Below are 15,085 nucleotides of genomic sequence, written 5' to 3' on the forward strand. Positions count from 1 at the left end.
TGCAAGAGGGAGTTTACAAAGATGGGCAGGAGGTCAGGGCATCAGCCAATCAAGAAGGAAATTGAATGTAAATCAAGAAATATGACTATAACTCAGATATTCAGACTGAACCAAACCAATGCAGACCTAACCAATTCAGGTGGCCAGAATTTACACCATGTAGCATGTTTAGGGATGCGAGACTAATCCACATGTCACTGGCTGATTGTTTGCAGTTTACTGCTGTATGGTCTGACTTGGTCAAGATTAGCTCAAAGACCGTAAGGCCCAGTGCTTATGTTGATTGGAGTTCTGTGCTATAGGTGACTGGGATTTAGGAAAGATGGCGGCTAGGTGTACCTTCAGCCAAGAAACTCATTTTCCTACTCCCTTGGATCTGCTACAGAACATGACTGTTACAATAATATTTTGTTATTCACAAGAGAATAGCATTCTCAAGATTTCTAAGAGTATTCCTGTTTTGGCCAGGTATGGTGGCTCATGCCTGTAATCCCAGCACTTTGGGAGGCCGAGGCAGGCAGATCACAAGGTCAGGAGTTCAAGACCAGCCTGACCAATATGATGAAACCCCGTCTCTACTAAAAATACAAAAATTATCTGGGCTTGGTGGCGCACGCCTGTAGTCCCAGCTGCTCAGGAGGCTGAGGCAGGAGAATCACTTGAACCCTGGAGGCAGAGGTTGCAGTGAGCCGAGATCGTGCCACTGCAATCCAGCCTGGGTGACAGAGCGAGACTTCATCTCAAAAAAAACAAAAAGTATTTCTGTTTTGGGCTTCCTGCTTATTCCTTTAGAGAAGGCCCAAGAACATCAATGCAAAATTAGACTACCTAGTATTAAATGTACTGCATTAACCTCCTTCTAGATTTAGAACATCTCTGTGTTCCCATCATATTTCTGTTTAGCAAACTTGAATTTAATTAAATAGTATACCGATTACATGTTTTTCCCTCGGTTGGTCTCAGATCTGGAATGTCAGTCTCAGTTCCCACATATTGTCGTAGTGTGAGCCCCTCATCTAATTGTGTGTGAATCTGCTGTTCCTTTATTTGGTATCAGTTCTCATATGTCTCTCTTAATGGGAGCCTCTCATTAAATTGAGTGAACATTTCAAAGTATGTATATTTTTTGTACGACATGGCCCCTGAATCCAAGTTTACTACATTCTCTGGTGTTCAGGTGAAGAAATCAAATTTTTCTTAAAGCTAAAGGAAAAAGTCTGAATATATTGTGCTTAATGAGAGTGATATATTCGTTGCCAACGTGAGGCCTAAGGGATTTTTAAGGATTTTTAAGTCGGTCTGTAGGCTGCTTTTGCCTTATGTGGTATCTTTTGGGCATCTTTATTCAGATTATCAGTATTAGGGGCTTTGAACCCATTTGTTTCATGCATGCTAACTTGGAAGTAGAATTAAGAAACTGGAGCTGTTGTCACCATAGTTTATGGAAGTAGTACCTTTTTTCCTTAGAGTGACAAAGGGGAGTGTCTGGAATCTCCAATTTGTTCAACTTTTTTACCGTCTAGCTTAGGAGAAAGAACATCCTCAGGGCATCTGTGGGTTCATAATTCAGGAGTCAAGGCTGTTCCATGATTTCTGTGAGAGAATCTGATCATTCCCTGTGGTTTCCAGTCCATCTTGAGGGACCTCTGAGCTGTGACTCTTAGTTTCGGATGTGTCCATTTCCTCTTTTAGGTTCTGAAGTGCTCATGAATTCTGACTATGTACAAGATAGTTAATTTTTTAGGATCACTATGGATAGTGCAGGAACATCTCCCACATTTTTCCAGATATCTATGCCTGGACTCTCCTTTGTGGATATTGGATGTAACTCAGCTGAGCTAATGGGAGCGAAGATCCCTGTCTTAGAAACTTTGTATGGTTTTATGTACCTAGTACTATATTTGAAGGAGTTAACTATACACTCCAGCAGTTAAAGGGATGGCCTGGTATTCCTAGACTATGCTATCCAGTAGAAATATGTGAGATGTATAATTTAAATTTTTCTGATAACCACATTTGAAAAATTAAAAATAAACAAGTAAAATTAATTTTAATAATAATTTAATCCATATTTCCAAAACATTATTTCAAGATGCGACAAGTATTTTAAAAACATATTAATGAAATATTTGTGTGTTTTTTTGTACTAAGTCTTTGAAATTCTTTGTATACTTTATACTTACAGCATGCCTCAGCACACACTACTTTTTTTTTTTTTTTGGAGACAGAGTCTTGCTGCATCGCCCAGGCTGGAGCATGTGGCATGATCTCAGCTCACTGCAGCCTCAACCTCCTGGGCTTAAGCAGTTCTCCCACCTCAGCTTTCCGAGTAGCTAGGATCACAAGTGTACACTACCACACCCAGCTAATCTTTGTATTTTATTTAGAGACAGGGTTTTGCCATGTTGCCCAGGCTGGTCTCGAACTCCTGAGCTCAAGCAGTCTGCCTGTCTCAGCCTCCCAAAGTGCTGGGATTGTAGGTGTGAGCCACCATGCCTGGCCCACACTACTTTTTTTTAGTGTTCTACATTTTTAACAATTAAGGTAAAATGTAATCTCATCAAAACAATAAAGCTATGTTTAATGGAAAAATATTTTACACTGCTTCTGTGTTTGGATTTTAATTTAAATTAATTTAAAATTAAATAAAATTAAAATTCAGTTTTTCAGTCACAGTAGTCACATTTCACTTGTTCAGTGGACACATGTTACAATGGCCACCATGTTGGACAGAGCAGCTCTAGAGGACCAAGAATGTCTTTCAGATTAATCCATAAGTTTGTTTCTTTGAGAGTAAGCTAACTTTCCCCAAGATATTAATAAGGTAGTTTCAGATTGTTCACCCTATCAGGTTTGATTGACAGAGAAATCAGATGCCTTCTTGTCTCTAAGGGCTTTTCACATAAGTTTCTCACTTAGTTTCAGAGTCATTTCCTGTTTAGGATCCCCCTCTAGGTTTTTTTGGATTGGTATTTGTAGTTTACTTGGCTGGATTCTCTCTTAGTGACCTAGGATATGACCCAGTAAGGAGCCCCATTTGAATAGACCTCCAGATGATTTCAGTTTTATGCCACTTTGCCAGGGCCAGTAGAACAAAATGAACAATTCAATCTCAGGTAAGTCAGCTGATTCCAATAATTTCAAAGGCATAGGTTTAAAGTAACAGGTTCCAAACCAGCCAGCAGACTGTGCAGGAGGGTCATGAAACTCTTAGCTTCTGGTAGGTACAGAGAGTTCCTTGCAATGGAGAATCTGCCATGCATCATCTAGGTAAAAGGAAAAAAGCTCTTTCTGCAAACTTCTTGAGAGGACAGACCTGAGTTTTTTTGGTTCCTGTGTGGCGTTAAGAATCTGTGTAAGCCAGAGATTTTGCACTGTTAGCACACAGAATGAATTTGCTCTGTTGCTGAATTTTGTTTGAAATACACAGTTTGTTTTGTTTTTACAACTAGTTGGTGGCATATAAAATTAAAGAGATTTTACCTTTAGGGACAAAAAAGACTTCCAACTACCTCTTGAAAACTTAGAAGACCCCGATAGTGTTATGCCAGCAAGGACTGACTGGAGCTAAGTAGCCATTGCTCCCTATAGCTGGAAAACAAGTAGTTTATAAGAAGAGAATCAGACAGATCCCCTTTGAATCCAACAGTTCTCTGAATTTTTTTTCCCTCTCTTTTGCTTGCTCTCCTTTTCCTTTAGTCCCGTCTTTGTATTTTTTCTTCTACCACAAAAATAAAAATATTTCTTCTTTTAGGCAGAGGGGAGGTAGTGGAAAACAGATTTATCAGCATCGTTATGTATATATCTGTACATGTATGTTTCTATTTAGGGGATAGTCAATACAGAGGAGGTATATTAAAGGAAATTAAGCAGCAACAGTAGAATAAAAAGCACAGCAGGATACAAGAGTAAGGGTGGAAGAAACTGCAAACAGGCCTTGAACTTACACTGATAAAGGAATTTTATCACCAAAATTTGTTCATGCATATTTCTGCTTTCAGTATATCAATGCAATAATTCCTTTCTCCAAGTTGGTTGAGTTTCAATAGGAGACAGGTAATAATAGTTACTATTTATGGAATCTTTAATACTAATTTATTGTTCCTTAAATATTAAGTTGAGTATGGTGTGCCAGGCAATGGGAATACAGCAGTGAACAGAGTAGTCAGAATGGCCTGCCTTCATGGAACATTCATTTTAATGAATCAGAAATATTAAAGACTAATAAGTAAAATATTTAGTATGTTAGGTGGAGATAAGTGCTGAGGAAAAAGTAAAGGACTAAAGAGATATGGTATGCCAGGAATAGAGAATTAATATTTTTGATAGTACAGTCAGAAAAGGCCTAGCCAGGAAGCTGGTATTTGAGTCAAGGCCAGAGGGAAGCGAAGGAGTGAGTCCTGTGGATATCTGGAGAGAAGAGTGTTCCAGGGAACAAAAGTGCAGAGACCCTGAGGCAGGAATATATTTCATGTTTTCAAAGAGTAAAAAGGAAGTAAGTATGATGGGAGTGGGGAGAATTGTAGGAGATGAAGTCAGAGAAGATTCAGATTACATCATATAATTTTATAAACCATTTTAAGACAATAAGATTTGAAGCCACAGAGGGTTTGGAACAGAGAAGAGAGACAAAAACTGGTTTTTTGAAAATAGCCTGAAGAGGGGGAATATATTATTTAGGGTAGAGTAGGTATAGCTGCTGTAACAAAAAGTTACGAGACATAAAAGTCTGAGCAGTCTAGGTAGGGAAGACATTCAGTAATCCACAATTTGTCCATCTTTTTGCTTTACCGTTCTTGAGGACTTGGTCCTAATCTATGTGATCAAAACTAGGGACACTGTCAAGTTGGTATTCCAGCCTGTAAGAAAAAGGGAAGCAGATGAAGTCCAGAGCAAAGAATTTCCTTTTAAACAAGTACGGCAGGTATTACATGTTTCTCTTCAGTTTACATTCCATGGATAGGATCACTTGACATCAAGGGAGGTTGGAAAATATAGTCCCAGGCTGGGTGACCATTTGGCTAAGAAGAAGGGAAAACAGACGTGACAAGCAGTCTACCACAGTCTGCCACTTTGGTTTTCATTCTACCTATTGATAATATTCCTACATTTCTTCCTTAAGGGAGACAACCCATAGTACCATCCACTAGTTGCATTAATCCAAGCTCACTGAGAGGCACAGTGCTTTCAGATCTGCAAGTCCAGCGACCTATAAACAAATTACAATTATCTACTCCTCCATCCCTCCCACACATACCCAGCATATGATGGTGGATCAGAAACAGGAAACCAGTAATAAAATCTCCCATTTGGGAAAATAAACAATGAGAAAGCTCTTTGCATGAGAATGATGAAGATCCTCACAGTGCATTAATATCCTTAGTTCTGCTTTCTGGTAAGAATGAATGCCAATATTCATTGCATTAAGATCTCTGTCTTTGCTGTCTGGGTGTTTCTTCCTTACATTAACCTCTGTGGCCACATCTGAAGTTGATGTTGAAAGTTTGCCCACTTTGAAGGCTATGCAGTTTTCATAGCCTGCTTCTTGCTCCTGCAGGTTTGCCAGCTTGCAGGTTACACAGTCACAAGCTTTTGCACCCTAGCTTATGATTTATTTGACAAATACTGTTCTGTCAGAAACATAATAGGATTCTTACACGTTTCTCTCCATTCAGTTCTCTGTGCCAGTAACTACACCAAAGTTGTTTTCTGGATGTGGTTCTTAAGCCTGCCTTATTTATTTCTGTCTATGCACCCAACATCTTTTGATGGCTTCATTTTAATGAAGTACATCCTCGTACCTCATTTTAATGATCACTGTCTTAAAATTATTCGAAACAACAAGCATTGGTGGGATGGCAGCATCCTTAATCTAATCTTAACTGCAGAGCTGGATCCCTTGGTTTTGTCAAGAATTCCTTTGAGCAAGGCACTGAACCTGATATGGGGTATTGGCTGCAAGGCCCCGCATTTAAGCGGCCTTATTTCTTTCCATCTTTGCTTACAAACTAGCCAATTCTTGCTTGAGTAAACATGGCAAAGAACCACCAACACCCAGTATTGTGGCATTTTTCATCTACTTTTTCTGGGGCTGTGGGCTTTTTATGGGCACTAGTTTTGCAGATTATTGTAGCCAACAGTTTAATCAGTTGTTTTATTTCCACGTAAGAGTAGTTATTAGTATCATAGTAGATGTTTTCCTTTTGACTGGTATCTAATTACTAAGCTAGTACTGTGTCCGGAATTGGTGGGTTCTTGGTCTCGCTGACTTCAAGAATGAAGCCATGGACCCTTGCGGTGAGAGTTACAGTTCTTAAAGATGGGGTGTCCAGAGCTTGTTCCTTCAGACGTTCAGATGTGTCTGTAGCTTCTTCCTTCTGGTGGGTTTGTGGTCTCACTGTCAGGAGTGAAGCTGCAGATCTTTGTGGTGAGTGTTACAGCTCTTAAAGGCAGCGTGTCTGGAGGTATTCGTTCTTCCCAGTGGGTTCGTGGTCTCTCTGACTTCAGGAGTGAAGCTGCAGACCTTTGTAGTGAGTGTTACAGGTCATAACGGCAGCGTGGACCCAAAGAGTGAGCAGCAGCAAGATTTATTGCAAAGAGTGAAAGAACAAAGCTTCCACAGTGTGGAACAGGACTCGATAGGGTTGCTGCTGGCTGACTCCGGCAGCCTGCTTTTATCCACTTATCTGGACCCACCCACATCCTGCTGATTGGTCCATTTTACAGAGAGCTGATTGGTCCGATTTGACAGAGTGCTGATTGGTACATATACAATCCTTGGGCTAGACACAGAGTCACAGAGTGCTAGTTAGCTAGATACAGAGTACCAATTGGTGGATTCACAAACCCTGAGCTAGACACAGAGTGCTGATGGGTGCACATACGATCCTCGGGCTATAAAGTTCTCCAAGTCCCCATCCAGTTTAGGAGCGCAAGGCTTCACCCAGTGGATCCCACACCAGGGCTGCAGGCGGAGCTGCCCGCCAGTCCAGAGCTGCGCCTGCACTCTTCAGCCTTGGGCTGTCCATGGGACCAGGCGCCAGGGAGCAGGGGGTGGCACCCGTCAGGGAGGCTCAGGCCCTGGGGGAACCCACCGCAGGGGGAGGAGCTCAGACACGGTGGGCTGCAGGTCCTGAGCCCTGCCCATCTGCCCATGGCACCGCAGCTGCTGGCCTGGGTGCTAAGCCCTTCACTGCCCTGGCCTGGCGGCGCCGGCTGGCCCCTCTGTGTGTGTGTGCGCGCGCGGCCGCCAAGCCCACGTCCACGCCCGCCAGAATTCACACTGGCCCCATGAGCCCAGCATGCAGCCCCAGTTCCCACCTGCGCCTCTCCCTCCACAGGTCCTGGCAAGCAGAGGGAGGGGGCTCTGGCCTCAGCCAGCCCAGAGAGGGGCTCGCAGTGCCTCAGCAGGCTGAAGGGCCCTCAAGCGGCACCAGAGTAGACGCTGAGGCCGAGGAGGCACTGAGAGAGGGCTGCTAGCACTTTGTCACCTATCAGTGCCACGTTTTAGGATTTTGTTATCGCAGTTCTTAATTCTGATACTAATTTCTATATTAAGGAAAAGACTAACTTACTGAGAGGTGGTATGGGTGCTAGCTGGACCCAAATCCCAAACCTATATTTTAAGCATTATACTATTCATATATATAACACATATATATGTTTTAAGCATTATGCTATTCATATATATTATATATTACTATATATATTACACACACACAGGGGGAAGTGGGGGGAGAGAGAGAGTATACCTCTTCCTGATGGCTAGTTAACTTCTGAGATCAAGAACTTAGCTATACCTCATACTTACTACAATTCCTATCCTATAGTAGTTGTTCAGTAAATGTTTGAATGAACGAATACCCATTTTATACCTGAGTAAATTACAGTATAGAGACTTGGCCAAACTTTACTCAGAATCAAAACCAGAACATAATCTAAACCCTGCACACAAGAATATATGTACAGGAGAAGCTATTTTCGACCTCATTTCCACAAAATGGGGAATATCTTATATAAAGATAGCATTGTTTGATCTTAGAAATAGTTACCATAAAATCTTTTGATGTGATTATTCAAGTTTAAAATAGCAGTTATGGGTCCTGGTAAAGTCTACATCTTTATGATGGAGAGAAGAAAAACTGTGTCAAAGAGTGAACATGGTCTTTATTCCAACATTTTTAGTACCTAAAATAATTATACCAGGGACAAAGATAGATTTTTAAAAAATTTAATCAGTATTTGAAATGTGAGGAAACCTAGCCATAGCACATTGAAGCAATCATTGTATCAAAATATTTTAAATAATTCTTTATACACACATACATACATATATGCATACATACACATACATATGCATGAAATTTCAGAAATTGCCTACTTAAGGAGTTACTTTAAAATGGTGAGTTCCACCTCTTAAAAATTAATGAGCTTTTAAGGTTTTGGGTATTCACAACGGTTCCTACTAAACTAAGAAAGTACTCTATTTGTTATTGCACTTTGGATTATACGTAAGTGTATCCTTAATAGAGATGTCATAGTTAATGTTGATATTGAAATTGTGAATGAAAAAAATCTCTAAAACTTATAAGCCTTCAAAGGACATATATCTTTTATATAAATTGAAAATAGTAACTAACAAAACATAGGTTTCCTTAAGATAGACTTTTTTACGTCTACTATTTTGTTTGAGATGTTACTTTTTTTCCTCATAGGGGGAACAGTATATTTTTAACAACGGGAATCAGTAACTGGAAGTACAAGATTGGTTACTTAATAATATTTAAAATGAGGCTTTGATCAGCAGAGGTAAGAATATAACTTTTTTTGCACTTGATTCTTAATAGATTCAAATATTTGCCAAATTTCTATGAAGAACTGATTCAAGAATTGGGAAGAGTCTGATATTTTACCCCACTTGCAAGCTAACAAGTTAGTCTGCCACAGTGCCATGGATGTTGGCAGGACATGAGACTCATGGATCAAGGTGAAAGATGGTTTATGCTTATAGCACTAGCTAGAGTACCAGGTGACACCTGTATGTGAGTAGGTTGTGTTACAGGAGAAGAACCCTTAATTTGGGGAACCTGAGTCTTTTAGAATGGACAATAAACCTGCCTGACTTTTTTCCTCGGAGGGAGGCTTTATCTCTCTTATACAGAACAGTAAACAAATCTGCCCTTTGTTCTAGTATAAGACACTATCTCTGGCTTCTAAGATTGTTCACTATACAAACATCCTTGAAAAGATAGTCTGGAACAAAGGCCGTCTATGTCTCAGCTTGTGAGACATGCAGAAACATGAGAGGTTTGTGAAGAATTATCTTCCAGCACTTTCTTACTCTAAACTGCTTTTTACACTTATCTTACTTAACAGCCCAAGAAGTTATTTTTAAAATATGTACTGTTGATAAGGATGATTGTTATAATTTGTTTTTAAATAGTGAAAAAATGGAAACTACTGAAATCACTCAACAATAGGGGATTGTTTAATTATAATGTATTCCCAGTGTCATAGTTAACAATTAATGGCCGGGCGTGGTGGCTCATGCCTGTAATCCCAGCACTTTGGGAGGCCGAAGTGAGCAGATCACTTTAGGCCAGGAGTTCAAGAACAGCCCAGCCAACATGGCAAAACCCTGTCTCTACTAAAAGTACAAAAATTAGCTGGGCGTGGTGGCGCACACCTATAGTCCCAGCTACTCGGAAGGCTGAAGCAGGAGAATGGCTTAAACCCCGGTTGCAGTAAGCCGTGATAGTGCCACTGCTCTCCAGCCAGGGTGACAGAGCAAGACTCTGTCTCAAAAAAATAATAATAATAATTAAAAATAATGTTGTAAAACTACGTATGTAGACATATGTGTTGACTGAATAATTAAGTGAAATAAGCAGATGATAAAATGTACATGTGGTTTGATCCCACTATTATTAAAAAATTTTACAAATGCACACACATGAAGAACATACCAAAGTATGTATTTCAGTGGATGGAATTGTGAATGTTTTCTATTTGTGCTTGTCTAGTTTCTTTCTTTTTTTTTTTTTAACTTCTTTGCAGTTGAATACTTTAGAATTTGTTAATAAAGGAAAAAATTTAAAAGTGAAAAGTGATTTAAGAATTTTTTTCTTAAAAACCTTTCATGGGCTTAACTGGGGATTGAAGAGTGTTAATTCTTTTTTTGGACTCTGGAGTTACTTATATGTGCAATGTAGCATAAGAAGAGAATAGTTAGGTATCTTCATTATTTTAAAAAGTTACTATCTATAAGAGATAAAGTTGAGTTTCTTTTAGCAATATGTTGTATTATCGCATAAATGTCATCAAGGGAAGCAATCTTAGAAAAAGCATTCTGACAGGACAATCTTAAATTATAGAGAATAGTGCAACTTTAGTAAGTATGCATTCTGGTGCTATTTAGTTGGGTTAGGTTGTTAAGTACATGAAAATAATTTGTTTTCATTTTCTGCCTATATATCATATTCTAAAATACATATAAATAATAATATTTTTATAAGTTGGCATTTTTGTTATGCTTCTCATGATTTTTTTTCCCTTTCCTTAACAAAGGTGCTGTTATCAGAATAGTCTTCTGGGTATAAATTAAAAATGACTGAAGTTCAAGCAATGGTAGAATTCTCTGTGGAGCTAAACAAGTTCTACAATGTGGATTTGTTTCAGAGAGGGTATGTATTTTACTATGAAAATGATATATTTTACATAAAATGTACAGTTTAAATTTAAATTTAATTACATGTTTTTATTCCAGCATATATAAGGAAAGCAATGAACTATATTCAAGTAATTATTTTCTCACATAAATTTTATTTATCAAATAGATACATGAATTTAATGATAATGCTGGATATACTGAACCTGTGTTTATGAATTTGTAGTGAGCCTTGAGAGGACTTTAATGTAAATGTATAAGGTCTAATTTTTGCTCTTTAAAATCTTATAATATATTGGGAAAAAATAAGGCATCCATACAAAACAACTAAACAGAAATACAAAACATACGTGATGAAGCTTATTTCACTTGATTTTTCTATATCAGTGAATGTAGTTTTATAATATCGTTTTTAATTATTAACTATTACACTGTAACATGTTATAATTTAACAGTCACCCACTGTTGGGTGTTTCATTTGTTTTCATCTTTTCACTGTTTCACAAAAACACTGTAACAGTAGTCTTTATCAGTAGTACCTATAAAGCAATTTAATAACTTCTTGACCTTTTGGCTAAGATCAGTAAGTGTATATAAGAGGTGCTCTAGGAATCAACAGAAAGACATATTTCTGATTCAGTATGTTAGAAAAGGCATTATGGAGGGATAAGATCAAAGTATAGCTAAGACTTGGATAGGCAAAGGATAAAGTGAAAGATCGTATTTGTAGAAGAGAACAGTATGATTCAGTACAGCCACATGAATCAAGTGTTGGAAATAGAATGAACGTGTTGTTTTTAAGAATATTTAGGGGCCAGGCATGGTGGCTCACCCTGTAATCCTAGCACTTTGGGAGGCCGAGGCGGGTGGATCACCAGAGGTCAGGAGTTGGAGACCAACCTGGCCAACATGGTGAAACCCTATCTCTACTAAAAATACAAAAATTAGCCAGATGTGGTGGTGCATGCCTGTAATCCCAGCGACTTAGGAGTCTTAGGCAGGAGAATCACTTGAACCCAAGAGACGGAGGTTGCAGTAAGCCAAGATTGAACCAGTGCACTACAGCCTGGGCGACAGAGCAAGACTCCATCTCAAGAAAAATTTAAAAAAACATTTTTTTTAAAGAATATTTAGGAAATTGGATATTTTCTAGAAGAATTACAGAAGAAAGTAGTACTTTGTTCTTTATTTATCTGGATTACTATAGAACAGTTAATTGAATACCTGTAACTATTATTACTTTTCTTAATCATATACTGCCACCATTTCTTTGTCAGTACTATCTGAGGTTTCAGGCTTCCACTGGTGGTCTTGGAGTTTATCACCTGAGTGTAAGGGGGGACTATTGTAGTTAGTTGAACCTTTTATCATTATGAAAAGACACTATTTATATCCTAGTAGCTTTTTGCTTTGAACTATTTTATCTAATATTAATATTATAACGTCAGCTTTCTTTTAGTTAATATTTACAAGATACATCTTTTTCCATTCTTTCACTTTCAGCCTTTCTCTTTCCTTGTATAATATATTAGTTGCAAACAACATGTAATGGGATTTATATTTTTCATTTTCATTTTCTAGGGCATTTTTTGTGTTTTAAGTGGAACATTTAATCTATTTATATTTAATGTAATGGCTGATTTATTTGTGATTATATTCATTCTTTCTTATTTTGTATTTTCTATGTCCTCTCTTCATTTGCTCTCCTATACTCTTTTGTTTCATGTTCTGATCTTTGCCAGTATTTCAGGCTTATTCTTCAAGGGGACATTTGCCTTTGCCAGGTTCTTAGGTCATTACCAATCTAGGGCTTACTTTTGTTTCTTTAATGAAAAGTTTCAAACATAAAAGTATAGTAAACACACAGCTGTCAGCTAGCCTCAGTTACCAAAGTTTTTTCTTCCTATTTCACCTGTTGTTCCCCCCAACTGTTTTTTCAGTATGTATCTCCAACAGAGAAGGACTTTTGTTTTTAACATATTTGTAAAATCATTATTGTACTTAAATGAATGTTTAAAATAATTGATATCAAATAATCCAGTGTACATGGGTGCTCAGTCATCTCATAAGTGTGTTCTTAATTATTTGTTTGAATCAATATTCACCCCAAAATTCATAGCTTGCATTTAGTCACTATGTCTCTTATGTTTTCCAAAATTTATAATTGATGGTTTAATCTAAAGGATTGATTAAATTCCAAGAGTTTTTGAGACAAATCTTCAAGTGATGCTATGTACTTCCTATTGCATTGCATCAGAGGACATGTAATTTCTGACTTTCTCTTTTTTGTGATATGATTGATTCAGGTATTTTATCAACCTCATGGACCCATTAAACAGTTCCATATCACTTAATTGATGGTACCCATTGATGATCTTTACCTAGAGTCATTATTTTACTAGGGGTTATAAAATGGAGATATCCAGGGCTGGGCGCGGTGGCTCACACTTGTAATCCCAGCACTTTGAGAGGCTGAGGCGGGCAGACCACCTGAGGTCAGAAGTTCAAAACCAGCCTGGCCAACATGGTGAAACCCCATCTCTACTAAAAATACAAAAAATCAGCTGGGCTGTAATCCCAGCTATTCAGGAATCTGAAGCAGAAGAATCACTTGAACCTGGTAGGCAGAGGTTGCAGTGAGCCGAGATTGCACCATTGGACTCCACCCTAGGCAATAAGAGCAAAACTCTGTCTCAAAAAAAAAAAAAAAATGGAGATATCCAAATTCTGTTATTCCTTATACATTTATTACCTGGAATTCTGTGAAGAATTTTGCCTCATTATTTGGTTATTCTGACATATAGTTTACACAGAAAAGACATAATAAATGTTTTATTACTTCTCCTTAGTTATTTGTTTTCAGACTATTTTGCTGTTGCTGTAGCGTATTGCACGTATAATCACTTTTTATTTTGTGCTGATATGAACTCATGGATTTTCAACATATTTACTGATAATATTGTGTCACTATCAGCCAGGCACGGTGGCTCACGTCTGTAATCCCAGCACTTTGGGAGGCTGAGGCAGGTGGATCACCTGAGGTCAGGAATTTAAGACCAGCCTGGCCAACATTGTGAAAACCCTTTCTCTACTAAAAATATAAAAATTAGCCAGTGGCACACGCCTGTAATCCCAGCTACTTGGGAGGCTGAGACAGGAGAATTGCTTGAGACTCAGAGGCAGAGGTTGCCATAAGCTGAGCTTGCACCACTGCACTCCAGTCTGGGTGACAAAGTGAGAGCCTGCCTCAAAAAAAAAAAAAAAAAGAAAAAGAAAAAAAATATTGTGTCACTATCCTTTCTGATGCTTAGAGGGAGCCTTTCAGTTTGGTTTCTGTGAATTTCCCACAGGACAGTCTAAGCAGTGTTTGATAGTTTTCTTGTTTTCTATTATGATATAGGTGTTGCAGACTCTTGTACATTCTTTGATCCAGACCTGGAGTTAGCCAAGGAGTCCTGGTTCCTTTTATTAGGAAATAGTACTTAGAAATCATAATGTATACACTGAAGGCACACATTTTGGGATCATTTCTTCTAAGTCCTTTCAGTTAACAGCATTAGCAAACACTTTGTTTTTTATTTTTATTTTTTTTGAGATGGAGTCTCACTCTGTCGCCCAGGCTAGAGTGTACTGGCACGGTCTCAGGTCACTGCAACCTCCGCCTCCTGGGTTCAAGCGATTCTCCTGCCTCAGCCTCCGGAGTAGCTGGGATTATAGGTGCCGGCCACCACGCCTGGCTAATTTTTGTATTTTTAGTAGAGATGGAGTTTCACCATGTTGGCCAGGCTGGTCTCGTACTCCTGACCTCATGATCCACCTGCCTTGGCCTCCCAAAGTGCTGGAGTTACAGGCATGAGTCACCATGCTCGACCACAAATACATTTTTAAAAGAAAAATAGATGATTAATGTATACTGATATTTCCAATTCTAGTTTAAGTTTACAAGGATTTTACTTTTTTAATTTTATGTTTGTGTCTCTTTTTACTTATAGAGAAAATCTTTGTTCCTAGTAATGTAGATCATTACTTACTTTATGTATGTGTGTGGACATTTCTGTGTAGAATAGTTTCAAAATAATACAGCATTACCACCAAGACCATAAATATTGAAAATTTCTTCATGATTCTTTTTTTTTTTGCCAAGATATATCCCATGAGGAATAGGCAGTCAAAATACTGTTTTAAAAATCACTTGACGTAATTCTCTGTGGAATTACAATCAAGTAGACATACATTACATTTATTTGTTTCAGGGTTGTTTAGAGATTGACATTTTCTTTGTTTTATAATTATATAAAAAATTTACATGGGTCCAAAATCAAAACTCTGTAAAGTCCACTATATTGAGATAGATCTCGTTTTGATCCCTGTACCTTCTGTCTCCTCATCCCATAGGTAACCATTTTGTTTTTATTAGTT

The 15,085-nt window shown here is 38.2% G+C and overlaps 1 protein-coding gene across 10 annotated transcripts in view; it reads left to right on the top strand.

The window, feature by feature from the left end:
• FAM135A (family with sequence similarity 135 member A) overlaps nt 1-15,085 on the top strand; it is a 132,014-nt gene that overhangs the window by 5,354 nt on the left and 111,575 nt on the right. For 7 of the 10 annotated variants that reach the window (XM_037987125.2, XM_008013588.3, XM_037987132.2 and 4 more), the window contains exons 3-4: nt 8,715-8,808; nt 10,567-10,682. In XM_037987125.2, the coding sequence (XP_037843053.2) occupies nt 10,606-10,682 (77 nt within the window). In that variant the 5' untranslated portion in view covers nt 8,715-8,808; nt 10,567-10,605. Of the gene's footprint in view, nt 1-8,714; nt 8,809-8,846; nt 8,987-10,566; nt 10,683-15,085 lie in introns of those variants that run through there. The other 3 variants (XM_037987126.2, XM_037987130.2, XM_073006123.1) reach the window with 2 other exon arrangements.

This window comes from Chlorocebus sabaeus, chromosome 17, assembly GCF_047675955.1.
Source record: "Chlorocebus sabaeus isolate Y175 chromosome 17, mChlSab1.0.hap1, whole genome shotgun sequence".
Classification (NCBI taxonomy): domain Eukaryota; kingdom Metazoa; phylum Chordata; class Mammalia; order Primates; family Cercopithecidae; genus Chlorocebus; species Chlorocebus sabaeus.